This window comes from Cherax quadricarinatus, unplaced genomic scaffold (genome assembly GCF_038502225.1).
Source record: "Cherax quadricarinatus isolate ZL_2023a unplaced genomic scaffold, ASM3850222v1 Contig2086, whole genome shotgun sequence".
NCBI classification, from domain to species: Eukaryota; Metazoa; Arthropoda; class Malacostraca; order Decapoda; family Parastacidae; genus Cherax; species Cherax quadricarinatus.
In genome coordinates this window covers 36,003-59,353 of record NW_027197112.1, presented here as the reverse complement: position 1 = coordinate 59,353, position 23,351 = coordinate 36,003, and the positions used below count along the sequence as shown (strand labels likewise).

The 23,351-nt window shown below is 44.3% G+C and overlaps 1 protein-coding gene across 1 annotated transcript in view; it reads right to left on the bottom strand.

The window, feature by feature from the left end:
* LOC128706358 (teneurin-m-like) overlaps nt 1-23,351 on the bottom strand; it is a 48,971-nt gene that overhangs the window by 9,241 nt on the left and 16,379 nt on the right. The window contains exons 2-4 of the mRNA XM_070081256.1: nt 21,709-21,903; nt 19,352-19,561; nt 18,597-18,705 (exon numbers count right to left, since the gene is read on the bottom strand). Coding sequence (XP_069937357.1) covers nt 18,597-18,705; nt 19,352-19,561; nt 21,709-21,903 — 514 coding nt within the window. The remainder of the gene's footprint in view (nt 1-18,596; nt 18,706-19,351; nt 19,562-21,708; nt 21,904-23,351) is intronic.

Below are 23,351 nucleotides of genomic sequence, written 5' to 3'. Positions count from 1 at the left end.
ATGCTATGGCAGTTACTCATCTCCGCCTCCAAGGGAGACTACCCCGTGTTTCTTATTCTCGTGTTTCCAAACATCCCCCCACTTCTGGGGTCCCATCTTCTGCAGCCTCCTCTGTTGTTACCCCTCCCATAGCCACTCCGGCATCTAATCCTTTTGCTGTCCTTGGCTCTGACGTCCTGACTACAACTCGGTCTGTTCTCGCATCTTCGCGTCCTTCCTCACAAGCCCCAGTATCGACAAGACCTCGTACGACACCTAATACCAATCGCCCCTCTACTTCTCAGAAGTCCAAAAAATCCACATTGCTCAAATCTTCTTTGCCCCTTCCTTCCCTTCTTCCACCTCCACACTTTACCTTTCCAGTCTCTGTACCTAGTTCTTCCCCTCTCTCTGGCTCTATTACAAGTGTGGAGATTCACCCTCCTCCTCGTACTATGCCTTCCACCCCCGTCCCCTCCAAAGTTTCTTCCTCTTCTGCCACCTCCCAGGTTTCTGCCTCTTCTGTCCCCCCCCACACTTCATCTCCAGTCCCTTACACTCTTCCCTCCCCCTCTACTTTGGTACAGTCCATTACTGTCCCAATCTTTACTCACCCTCCTCCTTCTATCTCCAATATGGTCTCCCATACATCTTTGAATTCAGAAACACTTGAAGCCATTTCAGAATATATTGCAGAGACTAAACCTTCAATGGACACTGATTCACTTCCTGTTCCTTCTCTTCCCTCTTCTCCATCTTCATAACCCCATTCTTCGCAAAGCTCCGTTCCTTCGCTACTTGAACGTCTTCCAATGCCACCACACGTTGACTTTTCTAACCCCTCTAGTCCGTAGGTGCCTTTACCTACAGATTCCTGGTATTTTCTTCATCGCCAATCATGGCCTATTTACAATGGAATATCCGCGGCCTCAGGGGTAATCGGGGTGAGCTTCAGATGTTGCTTTCCAGGTTTTCCCCTGTTGGTGCTTGTTTACAAGAACCAAAATTACACTCGGCTGTCTTCCAACCTATCTCAGGCTATAATTTATTGTATTCTTCGGATCCTTTCTCAGATGGGACCTTTAATGAAAGTGCCATTCTTCTACGCAATGATACTCTGTACTGTCAACTATTTGTCCATACCTCGCTGCATTACACTGCAGCCCGTATCCACTTGAATAAGTGGTTTACAATATGTTCTTTATATCTCTCTCCTTCTCAAGCATTTTCTATCCCAGACTTTGCCTTTCTTGTTTCATCCTTACCACCACCACTTCTGTTACTTGGTGATTTTAATGCCCACCATTTCCTCTGGGGGGGGGTCTCATTGTGACTCACGTGGCATCCAGTTGGAGGCTTTTCTCGCCTCTTGCCCCCTCCATGTTTTAAATACGGGTACTCCCACCCATTTTGATCCTCGTACTCGTACTCTCTCTTGCATCGATCTATCAGTCTGCTCTTCCTCCACTGCACTAGACTTCACCTGGTCTGTTCTACCGGACTTACATGACAGTGATCATTTTCCGATCATTCTTACTTCTCCTTCCTATTCACCACCTTTCCGTAGCCCTCGCTGGCAATTTGATCGGGCAAATTGGGATCTTTACTCACACCTCACTGCTTTTAGTGAGGTTCCTTCTTCATCCTCCATTGATGAGCTCCTACACATCTTCTCGACGTCAGTTTATACCGCAGCTTCTCATTCTAACCCCAAACCTCAGGCAGGCATTCTCAAAAGTGCGTGCCTTGGTGGTCTCCTGCTTGTGCTCGTGCAGTACGTTTGAAACGTGCTGCATGGGGCAGGTACCTGTACAATAGAACCGCTGAGAGACTTCTTGATTTTAAGCAGAAGCGTGCGATCGCTCGCCGTGTCATCCGTGAAGCTAAACGCACTTGTTGGCGAGACTGTTTCCACCATCACCTCTGCTTCTTCTATGAGTGCAGTCTGGAAAAAAGTGAGGAAATTGAGTGGTAAATACTCTCCTGACCCGGCTCCTGTTCTACGGGTCGCTGGTGTTGATGTAGCAAACCCTCTCGACGTTGCCATTGAAGTTGGCACACATCTGGTCCATATTTCCCGAGGGCTCCATCTATGCCCCTCGTTTCTTTCCTCAAAGTCTGCAAGAGAGTTAGTACCCTTGGACTTTTCTTCTCTCAGAGAAGAACAGTATAATGTGCCTTTTACACTTCAAGAATTGGAGGCAACGCTCTCAGCTTGCCGATCATCGGCAGCTGGGGCTGACGACATTCATATTCGTATGTTACAACATTTACATCGGTCAGCCCTTGTAGTCCTCTTACACCTCTTCAATCTTATTTGGGCACAAGGAGTTCTTCCCCAGCTGTGGAAATCTGCCATTGTTCTCCCTTTCCGCAAACCGGGTACTACAGGACATGATGCCTCCCACTATCGTCCCATAGCTCTTACTAGTGCAGTTTGCAAAGTGATGGAACGTCTCGTAAATCGACGTTTAATGTGGTATTTAGAGACACACAACAGTCTCTCCGCTAGTCAATATGGCTTTCGTAAGGGTCGTTCTACCATAGACCCCTTACTACGCTTGGATACGTATGTTCGTAATGCCTTTGCGAATAATCACTCGGTTATTGCCATATTTTTTGACCTTGAGAAGGCATATGACACAACTTGGAGGTATAATATTTTGGCCCAGGCCCATTCCTTAGGCCTCCGAGGCAATCTACCATCCTTCCTTAAGAACTTTTTAACTGACAAACATTTCCGTGTTCGAGTCAATAATGTTCTTTCCCCGGACTTCGTCCAAGCTGAAGGTGTCCCTCAGGGATGTGTTCTAAGCACAACACTTTTTCTCCTTGCTATAAATGATTTGGCCTCTGTTCTTCCACCCAATATTTGGTCATCACTCTATGTTGATGACTTCGCTATTGCTTGTGCAGGCACTGACTGTCATCTTATTGCAGTTTCTCTCCAGCATGCGGTCGACCGTGTTTCCACTTGGGCCACCACGCATGGGTTTAAATTTTCAAGTACCAAAACTCACCAAATTACTTTCACTAGACGCTCTGTTATCTCCGATCGTCCTTTGTATCTCTATGGCTCCCGTATCCCCGAACGTGATACAGTCAGGTTTCTAGGCCTTCTCTTTGACTGTAGGTTATCCTGGAAACCTCACATTACCTCTCTGAAGGCAACTTGTCACAGCCGGCTAAACCTTCTTAAAACCCTTGCTCATCTTTCTTGGGGAGCTGATCGTCGAACTCTGCTTCGCCTACATTCAGCCCTCGTTTTATCGAAACTCGATTATGGTGACCAGATTTATTCCGCGGCCTCTCCTGCTACTCTCTCTAGCCTTAACTCTATCCATCACCAAGGATTACGTTTGTGCCTTGGTGCTTTTCGCTCTACCCCTGTTGAGAGCCTCTATACAGAAGCGAATGTTCCATCCTTGTCTGATCGCCGTGATGCCCATTGCCTTCGCTACTATGTACGCTCTCACGATCTACACAATCCTTCCATTTATAGAATGGTCACCGATATTAGTAGACATTCTTTATTCGTTCGCCGCCCCTGTTTGCTCCGTCCCTTTTCTCTTCGCCTACATTCACTTTTGTCTTCACTTCAGTTACCACCTTTATATGTTCATGTAGCATCTCACTTTTCCCTACCCCCCTGGGAAGTTCCAGCTGTTCGGGTCTGCTCTTTCTCACTCCCTTGCTCGAAAGCTCAACTGCCTACGGTGGCTTCCCGCGCTCTCTTTTTCTTGATCACTTCCACTCCCATTCTCCTGCCACCGCTGTGTACACAGATGGCTCTAAGTCTTCAGACGGCGTCGGATTCGCAGCAGTGTTTCCGGACAGCGTCGTGCGGGGGCATTTACTATCTTCAGCTAGCATTTTTACTGCTGAACTGTATGCCATTCTTGCAGCACTTATTCGTATCGCATCTATGCCTGTGTCATCATTTGTAGTAGTCTCAGACTCCTTTAGTGCTCTACAGGCTATACGAAAATTTGATACATCTCATCCCCTAGTTCTCCGTATCGAACTTTGGCTACGCCATATCTCTACCAAACATAAAGATATTGTTTTTTTGTTGGGTCCCTGGTCATGTCGACGTACAGGGCAATGAACAGGCAGACACTGCTGCGCGGTCAGCAGTACATGACCTACCAATTTCCTATCGAGATGTTCCATTTCTGGACTATTTTGCTGCAATAGCTACCCACCTTCGCACCCGTTGGCAACAACGTTGGTCAACTCTGCTCGGTAACAAACTTCATTCTATTAAACCGTGCATAGGTTACTGGCCATCTTCTTGTCATCAGTGCTGAGGTTGGGAGACCACTCCCGCCTTCGCATTGGCCACACTCGTCTTACTCATGGGTATCTCATGGAGAGGCACCCTGTTCCTCTCTGTTAGCAGTGTCAAGTTCCAGTATCGATTAGCCACATTCTGTTAGACTGCCCTCTCTATCAACGAGCACGCAGAATTTACCTCCGTCGTCTTCATTCTACTACTCTCTCTTTACCTTCCCTTCTTGCTGATGGACCCTCCTTTAATCCTGACTCTCTCATTGACTTCTTGACAACGACTGATTTACTCCACAAACTCTGATGATACTTTTCGCACTCCCCTCAGCCCTTTCTAGTTCAGTCTCTTGCTGCCCTTTACCCTTTCACCATCCACTACCCGGCTGTTATCCGTAACCTATTACTCATCCATCTCCCTTTTGCCACCTGATGCCCTCGCTTCCTTCCTGCCCTGCAGCGCTGTATAGTCCTTGTGGCTTAGCGCTTCTTTTTTTATTATAATAATAATAATGGACAAGTATCTTCACCAGGCGCCAGATCAACCAGGTTGTGATGGATATGTGGGGGAGCGCCTGGTTGACCAGGCAAGCACCAGACGAGCCTGGCCCATGGCCGGGTTCAGAGTAGAGAAGCTCTCGAAACTCTTCAAAGGTATACGAACATATACTGTATACATACATCGATACATGAATACATAAGCACACACGACATACAAGTGAGTATATACACACGACCACACTGGCGGCAGCACCAAACTCAGGCTCGGGGGTTTCATCCCCCCGAAACTCCCTCAAGCCCCAAAAAAAAAAATAGTATCGCTATTTCAAAACAAGTCTCCTAGCCTCCTTTCAACCAGACAGCCACTAAAAAAATACAGAAATTCTGGCACCGCCCTTGAACCATATACACACAAAGACGCATGCATGCATACATACATACATACATACGCACGTGCGCACATGCACTCGCGCATGCGCGCGCACACACACACACACACACACACACACACACACACACGTAGTCACATAAGGGATCTCGAGATGGTTACAATATACAAAATCCTTTAGTCTCAGAATGGTTGAAAAGTAGAATGACTTGGATGAGGCAATGATGGAGGTAAACTCAACATTCAGTTTTAAGAGTCTAGAAGTCAGTGATGCCGATCAAACTGGTCTGTGGGGCCAGAAGCTGGGTCTCAACCCGTGCAAATACAACTCGGTCTACCTGGAATCTACTTAGAGGTTCTGGAAGTCAATGCCCCCGCAGCCCAGTCCTCGCTCAGACCTCTTGGCGAATCAGGGCCTGATCAACGAGGCTGTTACTGCTGGCCACACGCAATCCAACGTATGAACCACAGCCCGGCTGATCGGGCACTGACTTTAGGTATCTATCCAGTTCCCTCTTGAAGACAGCCAGGGATCTCTTGGTAATTCCCCTTATGTATGATGGGAGGCTGTTGAACAGTCTTAGGACTCGGACACTTATTGTGTTCTCTTAGTGTACTAATGGCACCTCTACTTTTCATTGGGGGTATGTTGCACCATCTGCCAAGCCTTTTGCTTTTGTAGGAGTGATTTCTGTGTGCAGATTTGGAACCAGTCTCTAGGATTTTCCAGGTGTAGATTATGATGTATCTTTTTTGTCTGCATTCCAGGGAGTACAGGTCAAGGGACTTCAAACGTTCCCAGAAATTAAGGTGAGTGTCTGAACTAATACGCACAATGAACGTTCTCTGTACATTCTCTAGATCTGCAATTTCTCTTGCCTTAAATGGGGCTGTTAATGTACAGCAGTACATTATCACTGGCATGACATCCTTTGTTTTGAAAGTTCTCATCATTTTCCTCGGTGAGAACATACACAAGTGCAAGTATCAATGTACATGGATATGGATACAAAAAGAATATATACGTAAGCATGCATACATACATGCGCACGCACATTCCTACATATTTTTATATTTGAGGCATTTGATTTTATGATCACTCTACGATATTTGTTGTACGTGCATGAGGTAGAGGGGACTGAGCTTATGAGATATATGGATACTTTATTTTCGGTTTAGCTACCGAATTACATTTAGCTACGTAACTGATCAATCTACCTTCTACATAACTCTACGATTCATCACATCATTGAATTCACTCGCTTTACCTCCTAGGTGTGTGTGTGTGTATGCGCTCATTTTGTACCTTTTGTACGATTTCATAAAACCCTACGTAAAGTGAAGCGTTGTCCTAATGAAAGCTTGTTCTGCAATACGTAAAGTTGCTTCACAAAATAAATATATTTTATACATTGCTGGTGTGGGAGACTGGCGGGGTGATCCCCCTCCTCTTCCTCCCTCACTGCGTCTTGCTCAGGAAGCTTATCAAAGAAAGGGATAGCGGGCCCGCTCAGCTGAGGACCAACTCAAAAGGCAGATCCCTGGATGAGGCAACCCAACAACACTATTGCATTCTTCCAAGCAGCGAGGCTAGCCAGATTTCTAATTTCCGTTTTCGTATCTTGCAATACAGGGAAAACTTTTAGTGGCATAAATTTGATTGGGTCCCTTCCCGTGGGCCGGGTTAAATTGACCGAGCTTGTTGCAGGACAGAGAAAGTGGGAGTTTTCTCCTGGAATTTATCTGTTGGGGAAAATGCGTTCTGGCTCCGAAGACGATTGAAAATACAGATTTTTTAATCAGTTAAGTGTACGGGAGACGGACGGGATGCAGATGACCCTACGGCAGACATGAAGCTGAGGAATCAGTTGCAAAAGAGGAAGTAAAAAAACAAGAACGTGAATCTGACTCCAGTATTCACTGTTGCAAACTCAAAATATGAGCCATTGGGATATCAGAGTATTTCTTTTTGTCTCAGGGTGGTTGAAAGGTGGAATGATCTACATTAACTAGTGGAAGCACTCTCCGTTCACAGCTTGAAGAGTAGGTATGAGAGAGTCCGGGAGGTCAAAATCAGGTAGCTGCGTCAAACCAAGAGGCGGGATGTGCTGTCTCAACCCCAGTACACACCACCAGACCCACACGAGTCTCTTAGTCAAGCCTCGCACCATGACCCGATAGCATCTATATCCATCACCATAATAGCTGAGAAGGGAGCCATTTTAACTTTGTTTTAATACTTTTGTTCCACCTCTTACGGAAGTATGTTATTCAGATGAGCGCTCTCCATGAACACCTGATACTTTTCTATGGCCTGGGAAACTCTTAGAAAACAGTCGAGTGATAGTGATATTGTTCTAAAGAAACTTGTTTCTTTAGACTAGCTCTGAGGAGAAAATTTCACAGGCTCGGCCATCGTTGCTTCGGTCACAAGGAAGAGGGAACAGAGACAGGAGGCAGAAGGGTGAATATGTGGTAAAAAGCTGAGGAAGGCCAAGGTCTGAGGGACCAACATGGAGAGCTGAGGAAGGTCGATGTACAAAAGATCCAAGAATAACCTTATCAGACTACACAAATGAGAGAGATGGGGCCCCAGGAACCTCTTGGTAGGGTGACTTGTCATACTGATCTGATAACCCTATATCCCTACACAAATAACCCGCAAATACAAGAGAGGAGCTTACGACGACGTTTCGGTCCGACTTGGACCACTAACGAAAAGTTTAAATTTAACTGCGGAAGCGATGCTTATAATTTTTGCTGTTCTTAAACACTCTTGCTCCTGTTAAGTTTAAATCCGAGTATGGCTTCAATAATGCCTGCTCTATTTCCTTGATTATAGCTTACAATGCTGGATGGTATGCCACATTGTTGATAAGTATGAAGACATAAGTTGCAAAGCAAGCTTTAATTGTGACAACTTTTACCATTGTGTAGCTTTATCATGACTTGATAAAGCTCTACACGTTTTGCCTCTGTCTTGAGACTGCCACTGCTGTGTGACAATCTTTTTTTACCTCCCTTTATTATAATCCTTTTCCAGTGTGGCATGTAAGCCTGCTTTCATCACTTTCTACCATTCACACACTGGGGTCGTGAGTGGGTGTAATGGGAGGGACGGGTGAGTGTGTGGGAGGGCCAGTGATAGATAGCATGTCCCCCACAGGATTGACAGGTCCACCCTTCTCCCAGGGCCCTGATTAATGGCCCAGTCCTCCACGTCCTCGCTCAAGCTGCCACCCACCAAGTTGCACCACTAATGAAGCCTCGGAGGAACCCTCAAGCACTAGTAGAATGAGGATAGTGAGGATCACCAGAGAGGGTTAGAAGGTGGAGGGCGATTGTAAGAGAGGATTGGTTGAGTGAAGGAACGATGGGTGGAGCGTAGTGGAGGAAGAGTGGGTGGATCCAGGGAAGTGGAGGGAGGGAGAGGGAGGGAGGGATGGCCCTCCACCCAACACGCTGATTAATGAGCTCCCAGCACATCCTATTGGAAAAGTTGGGCTTAAGAGAATCAGTTAGGAGGTGAACTTTCCAACACGGGGAAATCTTTTTAACGTGTTTTATGCGTTAGTCTAAAGGTTGCTGCTGAAACTCATGGGCTGCACTACCACAACCACCACCACCACCATTATCCAGGCTCCACAACAACCACCGCCATCCAAGCTCCACTACCACTATCCAGGCTCCAACCCCTCCTAGGCTCCGTTATCACCATTTCCGGGTTTCACAATCTACCCGAGGTTCTAGCACTCCAGGCCATACTATCACCCCTTCCCCTTAGACACTAATAAAACAACGTACACACACCTTCCCCACCACCCACAGCAATACCACACCACCACTACCATCAACCACACTACCCCCTACCCCCACCACCACCTGAACCTAACACCCGAACTTGACACATCACAAATGCCATCAATTATTTGACATAAAAATTTGGAGACATGGCATGACCCGAAATAAATTGGTGTTCCTCGCAATTTTTACCACAGGAAACTCTGATCTGTCACATTTGTGTGTGGCCACATTAATATGAGAGTGATATCTGTCAATTTATTAGATAGGTATAATATATTATTTATATAGCACAGACTACTTGTTTACAATATATATATATATATATATATATATATATATTATATATATATATATATATATATATATATATGTATATATATATATAGGGAGGTACCACCTCTAGAACTGTTATGGGGACCCTCATCCTCAGAGAAAAGAATAAACTTGCTTCTGGGAAAACTCAAGATTCTCCCTGAAGCTGTTTGAGAATTTTCTCCTACCACCCCCTATATTATGTATATATATTTTATTTAAAGACAAAATACATTGACAAAACATTCACAAAAATATGATACAAAGTAAAACAACATAGGTAACTCAGAGCTACATCTCGAATACTTCGTCCAGCTCCCCTGCGGTGGGCCGCGTGCCCAGAATGCTGCAGGCATTTCCTCTCTGGATCGCAACACTGAGTCTCTGAAAGAGGAAGCTGGTCGCCCTGTGGTCCTTGGTTTCTATGATGAGCTTTTCACCCAGCTCTTTGAGGAACTTTAGAGCACACTTGCCCCATGCTCCAAGGGTCTCCGACCCTATTGGAATGAAGTTATAGCAAGGGGGAAGGTCTTCATATTTTCGGATCTTCTGGGTCTCCCTGTGGCTGGCAGCTCCACCCCCTTCCACTACAGAGTATGGCAAGTAGGTGTCTGCCAATGTGGCAGCACAGGTGTAGTCCCAGGCAATCTGCTTTCCATCCTTCCAGGGTAGCATAGTGGCTCCATCAGGACGCTTTTGACTTCCATCAGACCTCTGTACTTGGGGTTCCCGTTGAGCTGGGCAACGGGCTGTGGCGAGGCTTCTCTTTATTATGTCATTGATCTCCTCATGTCTGGCATACTTCCCTTCTGCTGTGTGGCACACGAGACCATGGAGTCCGAATTGATCAGCTGTCGCCCTGCCGCAAATACACCTATGTTCGGTGAGGATGGGGGCGGCTAGGCGAAGAGCAACACCAATCCGAATGGCCTGTGGGTCGAGACGGGTGCCCAGGGAGGAATTGGGAACAGCTAACAGGAAATCTCCTGAGTGTGGTGCCTTCACTGCCAGGAGACGAGCTTTGTTCTTTCCTGAAGCATTGGAGAGCATTGTGTTGGCGATTTTTTCCATGATCGGTTTGTCCCAGTGGGACTGTTTGTGCTGTTTGGGAGGAGCTGGTCTACTGGAGGAGTCTGTAAGGGTGTCCCACCGAATTGCTGCTTCAGTAAACCTGGGGTCTTGAGCTCCTACCAAGTCTCTCAAGCGTTCGGGCACTATCTTCTTGACTAATGCACTGGAAGCCAAACACGAAGACAGAAAAGCAGGTAAAGCAACATGCGTTGCTTTACGCACCCCTATACCTCCCAGTCGCACTGGGAGGGTTGCCTGATCCCATTGCTCATCCTCTAGTGACAGGTTCAGTGCCTTCTTAAAAGTTGATCTCAGGTGTGCATCATATTCATCAAGTGTTGGGTTGTCAAAAGAGGGTGCACACCTCAAGAAGTAAGTGAGTCTTGGCATAGTAAGACACCTTGTGAGGAGATACAGAGCATCATGGGCATCAAGATCGCTTATTCTCTCCTCCATTCTCATAAGGTCATTCAATTTGTCCCTGAGGACAGTATCGATGGCCTGGTGACCCAGCGGTGCCCCCAAGAGGGTACTGTTGGACGGAGTTGTAGTTGAGATTTCCGGGAGGATTCTTCGAACAGCATTGATTATTTCCTGGTTCGCTGTGATGATTTCACACTTAGAGGGATTGAGGATGAGTCCCAAGTCTTCTCCCTGTGTTTTCACCAGTTGTAGGTCCCCCACGAGGGACTCTTCAGTACCTGCCAGAGTGCCGTCATCCAGGTACCAGATATTGAGCTCACTGCGTAGGCTGGAAGTTAGTTCTCTTACTGCCAAGCAGAAGAGAAGTGGAGCAAGTGGGTCACCCTGCTGAACACCCTCTGATGATTGAATTTCATGTTCTCCAAACAAAAGAATTGAGGGTTTGCTGTAGCCGGCTGAAATGAAGGGAAAGAGACTGGGGAACCGAACCCGAACAGCTGGCAAAACAGCATCTCTCCTCACCATATTAAAGGCATTTCTAAAATCAAGTTTGACTATGGCCTTGTCTTCTGGTAGGTCCCTGATGTAGGCCCTTGCCGCATGAGCTGCAGCTTCACTGCCTTGAGAGACCCCAAAGCCCAGTTGGTGTGGCTGGAGTAAAGTGGCAGCTTCTAGGCGAATGTTTCTCACTGCTGCTTTGGCAACGAGACGGCGGAGAGTGTTTCCAACTGCAATGGGTCTGATTCCCCCATCCCTCTTCTTCAAAGCACATAGTGAGGCTCCAAAAAAGAAAGGTTTAATTTCTTCTGGGATTCGCCCAGCCAGGCAATTGTTGACGAAAGTTGTTAACTCGGTGAGAAGAATTGATGCAGATTCACCGAGTACTGGATTTACCATCTCTTTGAGGTGCTGAGGTCGAATTCCAGTGTAACCTCCTGCAGATCCTGCTGGAAATGACACGATCGCCTTATAGACTTCCGATTCTGGCAAAATTAATTGTTCAGTGATAGGGTCTTCCTCAGGGTTGTCGTTGATGGCTGTGGTGTCCCTGGTTGGATGCTTGTCTCTTAGTGCTTGGGCCGTGGTCTCATCCTTGGGGGCTACAGTGTCGTCACTTGTAATTATTCTTATTGCTCCCACTGTGTTACCTTCCTCAATTTTTTTGCTAACCTGTGCGCAAATTTTCTCGTTCTCAGTAGGACTTTTCTTGGGTCTGCCTCTTTGATTCCTGCGATGATGGGGCAGGGGGACACAGTTATCCGTTCTTGGGTAGTTGCGCACTGCCTTGATAACTGACGTGGTTAGCAGTTTGCCTCGTCTTTCAGGAACTGCAAGACAGACATTGCCGAACAAGAGAAGGTTGCGCCATGCTTGGATGGTGCCTCGGGCTTCTAAGTTAGTGGAACCTCCATTCACCCGCTTAAGAAGGTCTGTGAATTTCCCTGCTGCATATGGGCGAGCTGCTTTAGGGATGTGGGATAGTGTACTGCTAGCAGTGGATTTGAATGCCAACAGAAGGTTATCGCAAGTGACGAGGTTGCCATTGGAATTGTCATCTGCCTGTGGAGGCTGTGGGCTGCTCTCTGCTGGGGGCATATGTGATCCCGCACACCTATTGTGTGCACGAATACGGCCGTCCCTGTTGCGTGCTCGAAACTCTCCACACACCTGACATGTGCCTCTTCTTTCATTGTTGGGTGCATTGTTTCCCTGGCTTTGTGGCTGGCTGGCTTCATCGTCTGCCATACCTCAAACTGTGTGATAAGCACAAGCTGAAGGGAAAATGGCGCATGGCACATTCCGCATGTGGTTCATGGTGGTGGTGGTGGGGGGGGGGAGGAGAGGGGTGTCCAGTCCTTGTGGTGGGCGGTGGAAGATGTGTGCTGAGGCGGAGTAGGGCACTCACTCCCTCCCAGGACAAGTCACTATACACCACGATGCTCAGTGCACATGTTACTATACACCACTATGCTCAGTGCACTACCCCCACTATCAACGACACACCGCTATACACTTCACATGCTATGCGCATACCATGCACATACTATGCACTGTACACTATAGAATATATACACTATACACACGGTGAACAAACACACCATTGTGAGAAACTTCCCTCATTTCTTCTGTTCTTACTCTTGCAACATTGCATAGCTCCTGATGACGCACGAGATATGTGAAAGTACTCGAGCTGAAGATTTCCATCCCCCGTGGCTTGTCTTGCATATATTACTGTCCCCTTTCCATGCAGCCTTCAATACCTTCCTATATGTCCTAAACCTTCCGGAAAGTTTAAGGAATCACCTTTGAAGTACCGAGACGGTCTTGATAGGCAAGGAAAGGTCAAATAAATGGCAAATATCCTTACGTAACATCCTTACAAACTAACGTAACGTTGTTACCAGCAGTGATGTATCCACACGTCGTTAACTATTATGAAAATAACTATTTCAAATTAATGTACAAACATACACAATAATATGAAAGCCCACAGTATGCACAGCATTTTGTGTTTATTCGCCAAGTTCACGTACACCAGAGGATTGAAAACGCTACAAATGTTCGGATGCATATAATAAGTTTTTTTTTGTGGTTGGCTTCATGGGAAATAAAACATGACAAATACCTCGTCAAAGCAAAGGTAAATATTTCACCTGTAGTTTTCACATACTCGGTCGACGGATAAATGTGTTTAGTAAACAACTGTGTGCAGCCCTGTAGCAAACAGCACTTTACACAACCACACTACACACACCAGGTCAAGAGTTTATCGACAAGTGCCTTTGACAACTAGTAATTACTATTACTACTGCTAGCCCCTCATCGAAGGTGTCTGCTTCTCGGTTACACATTGCAGCGCCGCACGGTGCGGATGTGACCATGAACAAGCCCGTGTGACATGGATAAATTACCGTCATTACAGGAAACTTTTAAAACTGAAGAAATAGGATTTTTGTAATTGCCAGATGTTCCATTTATGGGAGTATCACCAGATGGAATTGTTACTTGAGATTGTTGGGGGCAGTGGGATTGTCGAAATTAAATTCCCATCTGTTGTGTCTTAAAAACAAAAGACAATAGATAACCATTATTGTTGTTATTTAAATACCTAAAGATTCACAACTACATACTCGAATAAAAAAAATCTATCTTCAATAAGACCGATTTCCGATCTGATGATATCTCGTGAAAACACGTTAGTTCTATCATCACCAGGCCACCTATCCGTCCCCCGTTAGGTCTATCACCAACAGTTAGCAAACTGCAGCCACTGACTTATTCAACTTTCCCTTCTTTAAATTCACCCCAATGAAAAATGGTTTGATAAATGCCAGAACTGCCTCTACTATCTTATAATGTGGCATCCAGCTCTCACGCCGGAGTTGCCAGTTTTATTCGCGTCACTCGATAAACCTTTGTAAAAAAAAAAAAAAAAGTTTTAGCTGTTGTATTGAGAGAATTATATACACACCAACAAAACAATTTCAAATGAAAACGAAAACTAAAAACGTGTCAAATAAATAAAATTAGCGACAATATTATTAATGTAGTTAATATGAATTCCCGTTTTCCCTCATTTTTTAAAGCCATAATAACAATAGTCGGAATCACAGGAGCTTCGGGGGATTGTAAAAGTAGATTTTTTTTTTAATGTACAACTGCTTTTGTGATTATTTTGAATAAATGGATGTATTTAGGTCGCTGCTCGATCAGAGGTTATCCCATAAGCCCAGCCCTCTCTACCTTACCTGGTGTTCCGGGGGTCAACGCCCCCGCGGCCCGGTCCATGACCAGACCTTAATTACATTAGACAGCATAATTTAACCTTTTATCCAGTTCAGAAACTATAATTTTGTTTTAAGTTAACTTTGATACGTTAATCACTAATTTGATCTTGTTTATTCTCCATCGCGTAAGGTGTTTTTGAAATTTTATGATCAATGTTTTGGTTATTTATTGTTGAAGAAGCACGTGATAATACATAGGTGTTATGCATAGATGTTTACTGTGGTGCATGCAGTAACAAAATTAATGACATATACGCATAAAAATAAGAGACTTCCAATCATGCAAACATATTTACATCAATAATATCGCCTGTTTGCGAACTGTTAAGCATTACATCGCAGTTTTTTATTTTTTTCCTTGTGTTGAGTATGGCTCTCCCGCACCAGTGTCCAGCAGTAGTCCACCATGAAACTGGTCGTCTGGTTTCCCTGAGCGCTCTCTCCTCCGTTATGTCTTGGCGAAATCGTTTACTGTGGGTTCTGTTTCACAGGAACTGTACGTGTTGCAGCAAAACTTCAGATTTAAATCCAGCGTCCCAACAATTAGAAACAAATGATTTCAACCGTGAACTATAACCTTTGTTGGCCAGAGTTAACAGAGAAATGTATCCTTGTATAAGCACAGCCCCCTCTACCTTTGAAGGCTTTTCAGATTTACCCAACTCGTGCGGCCCGGCTGGGTCAGGCTTGTCTGATACTTGCTTGATAAATTAGGCTGTTACTGTCGGCGGTCCACTGGCCCCACATATACATAACAGCCTGGTTGATTTAGCACTTGGTGGAAGTACATGCCCAATTTCCTGTTGAGAACTTCTACACTTGTTCCGGCAATGCTTATATCTTGTGGTATTGTGTTAAACAGTCTGGGTCTAAAGATATTGATACAATGTTCTCTCATTGTCCAGGGCGCCCCTGTTTTTCACTAGATTTTATTTTATACATTTTTCCATAGCTCTCACTCCAGTATGTTATGGCAGTGTGCAGATATGGAACAAGGCCCTTCAGCACGTTCCGTGTACATATTATCGTTGATCTCTCCTCCACTCCAGTGAATAATTTTTTTAAGACTTTGAGGCATTCCAGTAATTTAAATTATTTTATTGGCGCTATGCTGGCAGCAAATGATCTCAATATCTGTTCCAGCTTTGATATATCTCCTGCCCTGAAAGGAGCCGTCAACACTGAGCGAGATAAAATAAGTGATTTGAAAAGTCATTAATGACACTTATTTCTATTGTTTTAAAAGTTCTCATTATCCACCCTGTCATGTTTCTATCTTTCGTGGTATTTGCCTTAATGGCAAGTCAACAGCGCTATGGCATCTGTCACTGCTTATTTTTGTAGATTATTTTTTTTTCATTCTGAATCGTATATATTTTTAAATTAATGGGGTTATATGATGGCACGTTTGACAAGTGTTTAGTATTAGCCAAATACCTGACGCAACACAGTGTTCTTTGAAAGAGAGGTCATGTTCCTTTTGCATTTTGTATAGGATGTCTCTTGAGTTCTTCATTCTTTCCATATCTAAATAGTTGGAACTAGTCAGTATTGAACGTCACGTTATTCTCCACTCCCCACTGGAAGACTTTAATATCTTCCTTCAGTTTTTTTCGTGTCCTCTAACGAGGTGATTTTCATGATTATTCTGGTATCATTTGCAAATGATGATACGGATACAAAGTTATTTATCTTGTTAGGCGTAAATGAATTTGCTTCCAACACAATTTGCAACAACACGGCAGTACATTACACCTTAACTAGCCCCTTCAGAGGGATATACATAAACAACTTCCCGTAAGCTGCACTATCATGGCTGCCGACAAACACACTCGCAATCTCATGTGTTTGCAAAGCAAGTCAAACAAGGGAAAAAAAGATAAACAAATTTCGCAGTTGGCGCTAAACTCGAAGAGAAGCAAGACATTTTGGCGGGAGGAACACTCCATGTAAACATCGTTGCTTAAAGTGTCGGCAATCCCTGTTCTGAGATGGTAAATTTGAGTCTTACGTGCGGGCGTTGATTAGTCTCGTTTTAGAGGGGGGACGGGGGGGGCTTTCAAATTGTCGGGGAGCTTGCCTTTGAGGCAGCCCGGCCAGCACATTTTTAATTAAAACTTGAGGGACTTGCTGCGACCGTCCGGTAGATGGGAGTGAAAGAAGTGGGTGGGTGGGTGATGTCCGCATGGCACGCCTACACACGCACACGCACGCACGCACACGCACACGCACACACACACACACACACACACACACACACACACACACACACACACACACACACACACACACACACACACACACACACACATAACAAAAGCCTGGGTTTATGTTAACCTTGCTTACAACAACACTCAGTCCATACACGTACATTTCAGTCCCACAGACAGCAGGTTAGAAAGACGTTCACAAGTCTTCACAGACTTTCACGTTAGCTCTCGCAACGTTCCAGAACGCTACGATTTTATTATTATAATCAAAACCAACCGTTAAACTCACCGGGGTCATACAGCAGTCAGAACGCTACGAAATGTGCAGAATTTATGAATAGAACCGAGCAACTCAACCTAAAAACGTTATTCATATAATATTTGTTATTATTCACCATTATTATTATTATTATTAGTAATAGCAGTAGCAGTAGTTTATTAAAGCAAAAGTAGAGTTGACACTTCATTGAGAAAACGTTTCGCTTAGTGACCAATCAGAACCATCTTTAAAAAAAAAAAAAGTGTCAAATCTTCCTGTGTGTCTTTGTTTTGCAAATTGTCTGTCATTATTTTATACCTCTTGTTCCTGGTGCATTAATGTTTACTTAACAAATTAATACACCTGCAAAGTCATGTGAAAAATAAAGTAAGGATGTGTCTTTTAAATATTACCAGGAAAAAATATGCAGCGTAAAAACACAAACTTTCTTGCTTAGACTCCAAAATGAGGATGGGTAGAGGGGAGGGGTGATGGGGCAGGGGGAGGGAGGAAGGGTGGTAGGTAGCATAACATCTCGTCTCTACCCTCAACAATCCTCTAGGGTTTCTGGCTATATTCTGCCCTAGATTAATCTATCCACAACAAACTTTGATCATAACAACAGCTACACATTCAATGTTTGTTTAGTTCTTCACATACGTCCCTTTCATCTTTTATCAGTACCTCCTCCTCCCTGAGTGTTATTACTTGCACTCTTACTATTATATTCTGCATTATGTGAATGGACTTCAATTTTGATTTCATTCTGGCCTTCCTTGCTAAGGTCGTTTTATACTTTATCCTAGCATAATATTCTCTAGCTCTTCCGCTCAGTTCCCTATTCTCTACAGTTCTCACTCTGTTTTCCATGCCCTTCTACTCTTCACATCTTTTCTTAGTAGCATTCACTATTTTACCTTTCTGTCCCTCTCGTAGCAACTCGACCCAGAAGCCGCTCATCCTTGTGTAATTGCCTTCCTCTAGTCTGATTTTTCCTGTGCTCTACCCTCCCTTCTCTCCAATCTTATCCCTTCCAGGTAACAGAACATTGTCACTGGCTTCTAGTGGTAACTTATATTCATCTTTTTATCTACTTAAAAATGAGGACCAGATCAAGTCCTTATTGGTTCGTCCCATCCTCTTATCCTTGATGGGTCTATCATGTCGGCTCATGAAATTTCCTATTACTTCCTCCACAGACTTTACTCTCACCATTTCCGATCCTCCAAGAGATTCCAATTTATCTGGGATTTTTTTGTTTATTTTAATTAAAGTGTCAATACCTGATACTCTTTCCTTTTGTTGTAATCGTACTTTGTATCTCTTCTATTTGTTGGAGAATTGGAAATGATTTATTAACTTTGACCTCTGGTCTTCATAGTTTATAAAAGTCGTCACTGTAGAAGTTTGTTTCCTCCTCAAAACACTTCACTTTATTTTGACAAGTATTGTCACTCCTCCCGCATCACACATTCTCTACCTTTTAGTACGTGATATCCCATAGGAAATATTCCATGTGTTATTGGTCATATTTTTTTACTTAGATGCCATTATTCCTCCGTGTGTTTACTCACCTGGGGTCACATGTCATGAGGTTACAGCGGTCACCTGTCCAGCCAGGGGTACAAAGGCATGCACCGCCCTCACACCTGCCGTGGAGTCCGCAGTCCAGGCCACACACGCCTGCAAGTAAGCATCAGTAGACTGCTCTTCAGTACAAGGAGACAGGTGTTACAAGCTCATTAGTACTTAATAAACATGTTACTCCTGTAATTAAAGTCGTTAAATACAGGAAGATAACACTTATTATTTTTGTTATTATTATTATGATTATTATTTTATTAATTTTAATTTATCATCAAGCATTATTTTATATTTTCTTGTTTATTATTATTATTATTATTATTATTATTATTATTTCTTAGCTTTATCACTATTACTATTGTTAGGTAGTTGCTGAGAAAAAGGTAACATTAGTCTAGCTGGAGTTTATACAAGAAAAACATTCCTGAATTATATATAAAATGATTTTCTACACATTGGACGTGAATATCAAGGACCAGGTGAGGGTACGATGACCTTACGTCTCTACTGAGAGCCACCTGCTTATCACGAACGATAATAAGTACGAATTTATTGGGGGTAATAAGTGCCCGTTAACGTTAAGAGTTTTTTTTTGTGTGTGAATATGTTAATGGGTAAAGGGCCATCAAGGACAAAAATTTCCGTACGTCATAATCAAGAAGTAAGAGGTGCCGTACTTGGTTACCAAGAAGTGCGTGTAGATGCCTCGTACGTGATTATCAAAGGCACTGCGCCAACTACTTACGTTTACTGCACTCAGAGCCAGTCCACTCTGGCTCGCAGATGCACTGATGGCTCTCTAGGTCAAAGTGTCCGTGTCCGTTGCAATCTGGGAGGCACTGGAGGGCGGCATCGTCCGTGCTGCCACAGTCAGGCCCTCTCCAGCCTCGCTGACACACACACGTACCGGACACGCACCACCCGTGTCCTGAGCATGTAGGGTGGGGGCAGTCGTCTGTGGACACGCAAGGCAGGAAATGGTTCGTGAGGAGCCGCTAATGTCATCCATTTGTGTGTGTGTGTATGTATTTCTCTCTGCCTCTTAACACACTCGCTATGTCTTTTCTTCCATCTCCACATCTACGTACCCCTCTCTCCCTGTCTTTGTTTCCCTCTCCCCGCTAACACTAATACATACATACAATTAGGGAAAGGCACAGAAGGTCAGGAACAGAGCACAAGCTCGGGGGAAAAAGGACTACAAACCTCAGTCAAGGAGGACCTAGAAATCAGAGGCAGGGCCAGGAGCTGAGACCCTACTTTTACAACTAAAAATAAGTGATTACAACTAGATGAATCTCAATCTCTCTCTCTCTCTCTCTCTCTCTCTCTCTCTCTCTCTCTCTCTCTCTCTCTCTCACACACACACACACACACACACACACACACACACACACATTGGGAGGAACTGATAAGGTGAATAGGGACAAATTGTTTGAGAGACGGGAAACTGGAACACGAAGGCACAACTGGAAGTAAAAGCAAGATTCATACATAGCTTTAAGAAGAGATACGATAAGGCCCTCGAAGCCAGGAAAGAATTCAATGAGTAGCAAGCAGAGAAGAGGCGGGGGCTAGGAGCTGCAACCATATGCAGGCGAGTACACACGACACACACACACACACACAAAACACACACACACAAAACACACACACACCTCAATAGGCGTCGCAATTAACTGAAACACACATTGTACACCAGTTAAACATATAATTCTCTAACACCTATTAAAACAAATGTACATTCATAACTAGATGTAAAAGCTGCATTAACTTTCAATATTATCGAAATCACGTTAACTAAATTAAACTGAAACATTAAATTTAAACTTAGATTATGAGGATAACAGTCGGCAACCCCCAGCCCCTACCACATTATCCTGGTCTTGTTTATTACATGATCTGCAGAGCGGGATTACGCCAGGATGTGTTTTTTGTATTCTTCCCGTCAGTGTCTCTTAAAACGTGCCTTGAAACTGGGGAAGAGCTCTTGATCCAAGGAATGGAAACTATCCTCCCCTTTCCTGGGTTGAGATTAATTATCTCCCATTCCTCAGGCACTGTCTGATGCTTATGGGTTAACTAATTCCCCCATGAAGAGGGCAAACGCATCTCACCCATGGCCACCTGGTTGTGGCTGATCTTGTTTCTTTCTCTCTGCAACTTGTGACGCACTTATGATGCTTCTGGTGCTGCTTCTGCTGCTGTATAATGTCACTGTCTACTCAGGACTTCTGGTATACTGGATCCGCTTTTTCTCATTGCCAAGGTGCCGTCGGAGACTTCGGTGAACTATGAGGTTCCACTTTTAACATATAAATGTTGATATTTTTTTGTTTAACTGACGTAGGGAACTAACCTCCTATGGAGTCTACGGGTTTTAATTGTGAATTATTTACACAATACTGTGTCTGTACAAATGGTTTTTCTTCAAGGGTTAGTCATAGCTTGTGAGTAGTTAGCGTGCATGCTAGAGTTTACAGCATGGTGCACGAAGTGGTCTTTTGTGGCCCAGCATGATGCATTGAGTGGCCTCTGTGGGCCATTATACTGTACACTGTTAGCACTTCCTCTGTGACATAGTTATCTACTACACCTACGAGACTGATCACTGTGACAGTTATCTACTACACCTACGAGACTGATCACTGTGACAGTTATCTACTACACCTACGAGACTGATCACTGTGACAGTTATCTACTACACCTAGAAGACTGATCACTGTGACAGTTATCTACTACACCTACGAGACTGATCACTGTGACAGTTATCTACTACACCTACGAGACTGATCACTGTGACAGTTATCTACTACACCTACGAGACTGATCACTGTGACAGTTATCTACTACACCTACGAGACTGATCACTGTGACAGTTATCTACTACACCTAGGAGACATTAGAGTACCTAATACCATGTTAATGATTGAAATAGTAGGTAGCACTCGCGTACCTAACACCATGTTAGTGACTGGCTTAGTGACACTAGCATACCTAAGACCATGTTAGTGACTGACCTAGTAACACTAGAGTACCTAAGACCATGTTAGTGACCTAGTAGGCAGCACTAGCGTACCTAAGACCATGTTAGTGACTGACCTTCCTCACAGAAGTCTCCCTTGTAACCCTTGGCACAGCGGCAGCGACCGTCAACACAGTGACCGTGACCGTTGCAGTCCGGGACCTCACACTCGTCATGGCGGATGCTACACTCCCGGCCCTTCCAGCCTGGTCGACACACGCACTCTCCATCCCGGTACTCCCCGTTACCCGAACACAGTACCGGGCACATCACTGGCAGAAAGAGAAATGTATACAGTTAGTTTAGGTTATAGTATGCTGTTCCAAGCTGCTATTATATGATATTACTAGTAGGTACATAGAGTCAGTGCTGTAACTTGGTGTGCTAGTGCTGGCAGTGCTAGATATCACTGGTAAAGAGAGAGGCACAGAGTTAATGTTATAGTTTATTGCTCCAGTCTGCCAGCAGCACTAAGACCATCACTGGTGGGAAGAAAGACATGGATAAAGTTGGATGATTTTTTCGTAATAGTATGGTGTTCTAGCCTACAGGTATATGCCAAAAAATCTAGAATAAGTAGACTATTTTGGTAGTTTGATGCTGTAAGATGCAAGATGGAGACTTCATTTGTAGAGTGTACTCACCAATCTGTGGTTGCGGGGGTCGATTCACAGCTCCTGGCCACGCCTCTGTGTATGTGTGTGTTACTCTGTGTTCGTGTTCGTTTGACCATGTTCGTGTTCCAGTATGACGTACATCCAGTATGATGTACATAATACCTCGTATTCTACCAGTTATTAAGGACACATCTCTGGAGCAAGCAAAAAATTATGATATTGATGGATTTATTTTTGGATAAATTTCTTCAAACCAAAAGTAGCCGACCATAACACTGGACGAGGTAGATGAACACACAAATTCTAGACAAAATTTACTGCTTGTTTGCCATACCTGAATAAGTCGGCACGCAAACAAAAGGACCCGGGTTCGATTTCAGGAATGGTGAGACGTATTGGTAAGTATACTTCAGCCTGTTGTCCGTGTTTACTACAGCACTTAAGACTGCCAGAAACTCAAACCACAAGGTGGAAGAATTATGATGAGAATTATTCCCCGCAAAATTAAACTGTATAATAACAGAGACTAAACTGAAAGAATTCAGAAGCTGGAAAACTCCAGCGACTGGAAAAGTAGACGGGTGGATGGAGCAGAGTAAAGGATGATCCATTAATCTGGTATGGTCACTTTATCTTTCTTCATTGTCAATTCAGCAGAGCTGAGGTTAAACAGAGGAGTCTCGCCGTCCATCAAAGGCCTCTCAGCCCCTGCCACTCACCTTTGATAACACTAACCTTACAATACTCGCACAAGATATTCTGGCTACGCTTTCAGAATAAGCGATACCTTTACCTTTGATGAGTTCCGAGAGTTTTTCTATCCCGGAGCCCGGTCATGAGTCAGCCTCGCCTGGCGCTTGCCTGGTCAACCAGGCTGTTGCTGCTGGTGATACAACACAGTAGCCTTGGCCTACGCCGGCTACTTCAACAATATGGCCTCCCAATCGATAGATCTTTTTCATATGCATTACAGTTCGTTGATTCTACCCCCAGTAAACACTCCTTCAATAATTTAATAATTTTTGTTATAGGTTAAGTTAGGTTACGTAAACTAACCTATATTTATGTACAGTTAACCGCAAATAACACCCACCTCCTCAATT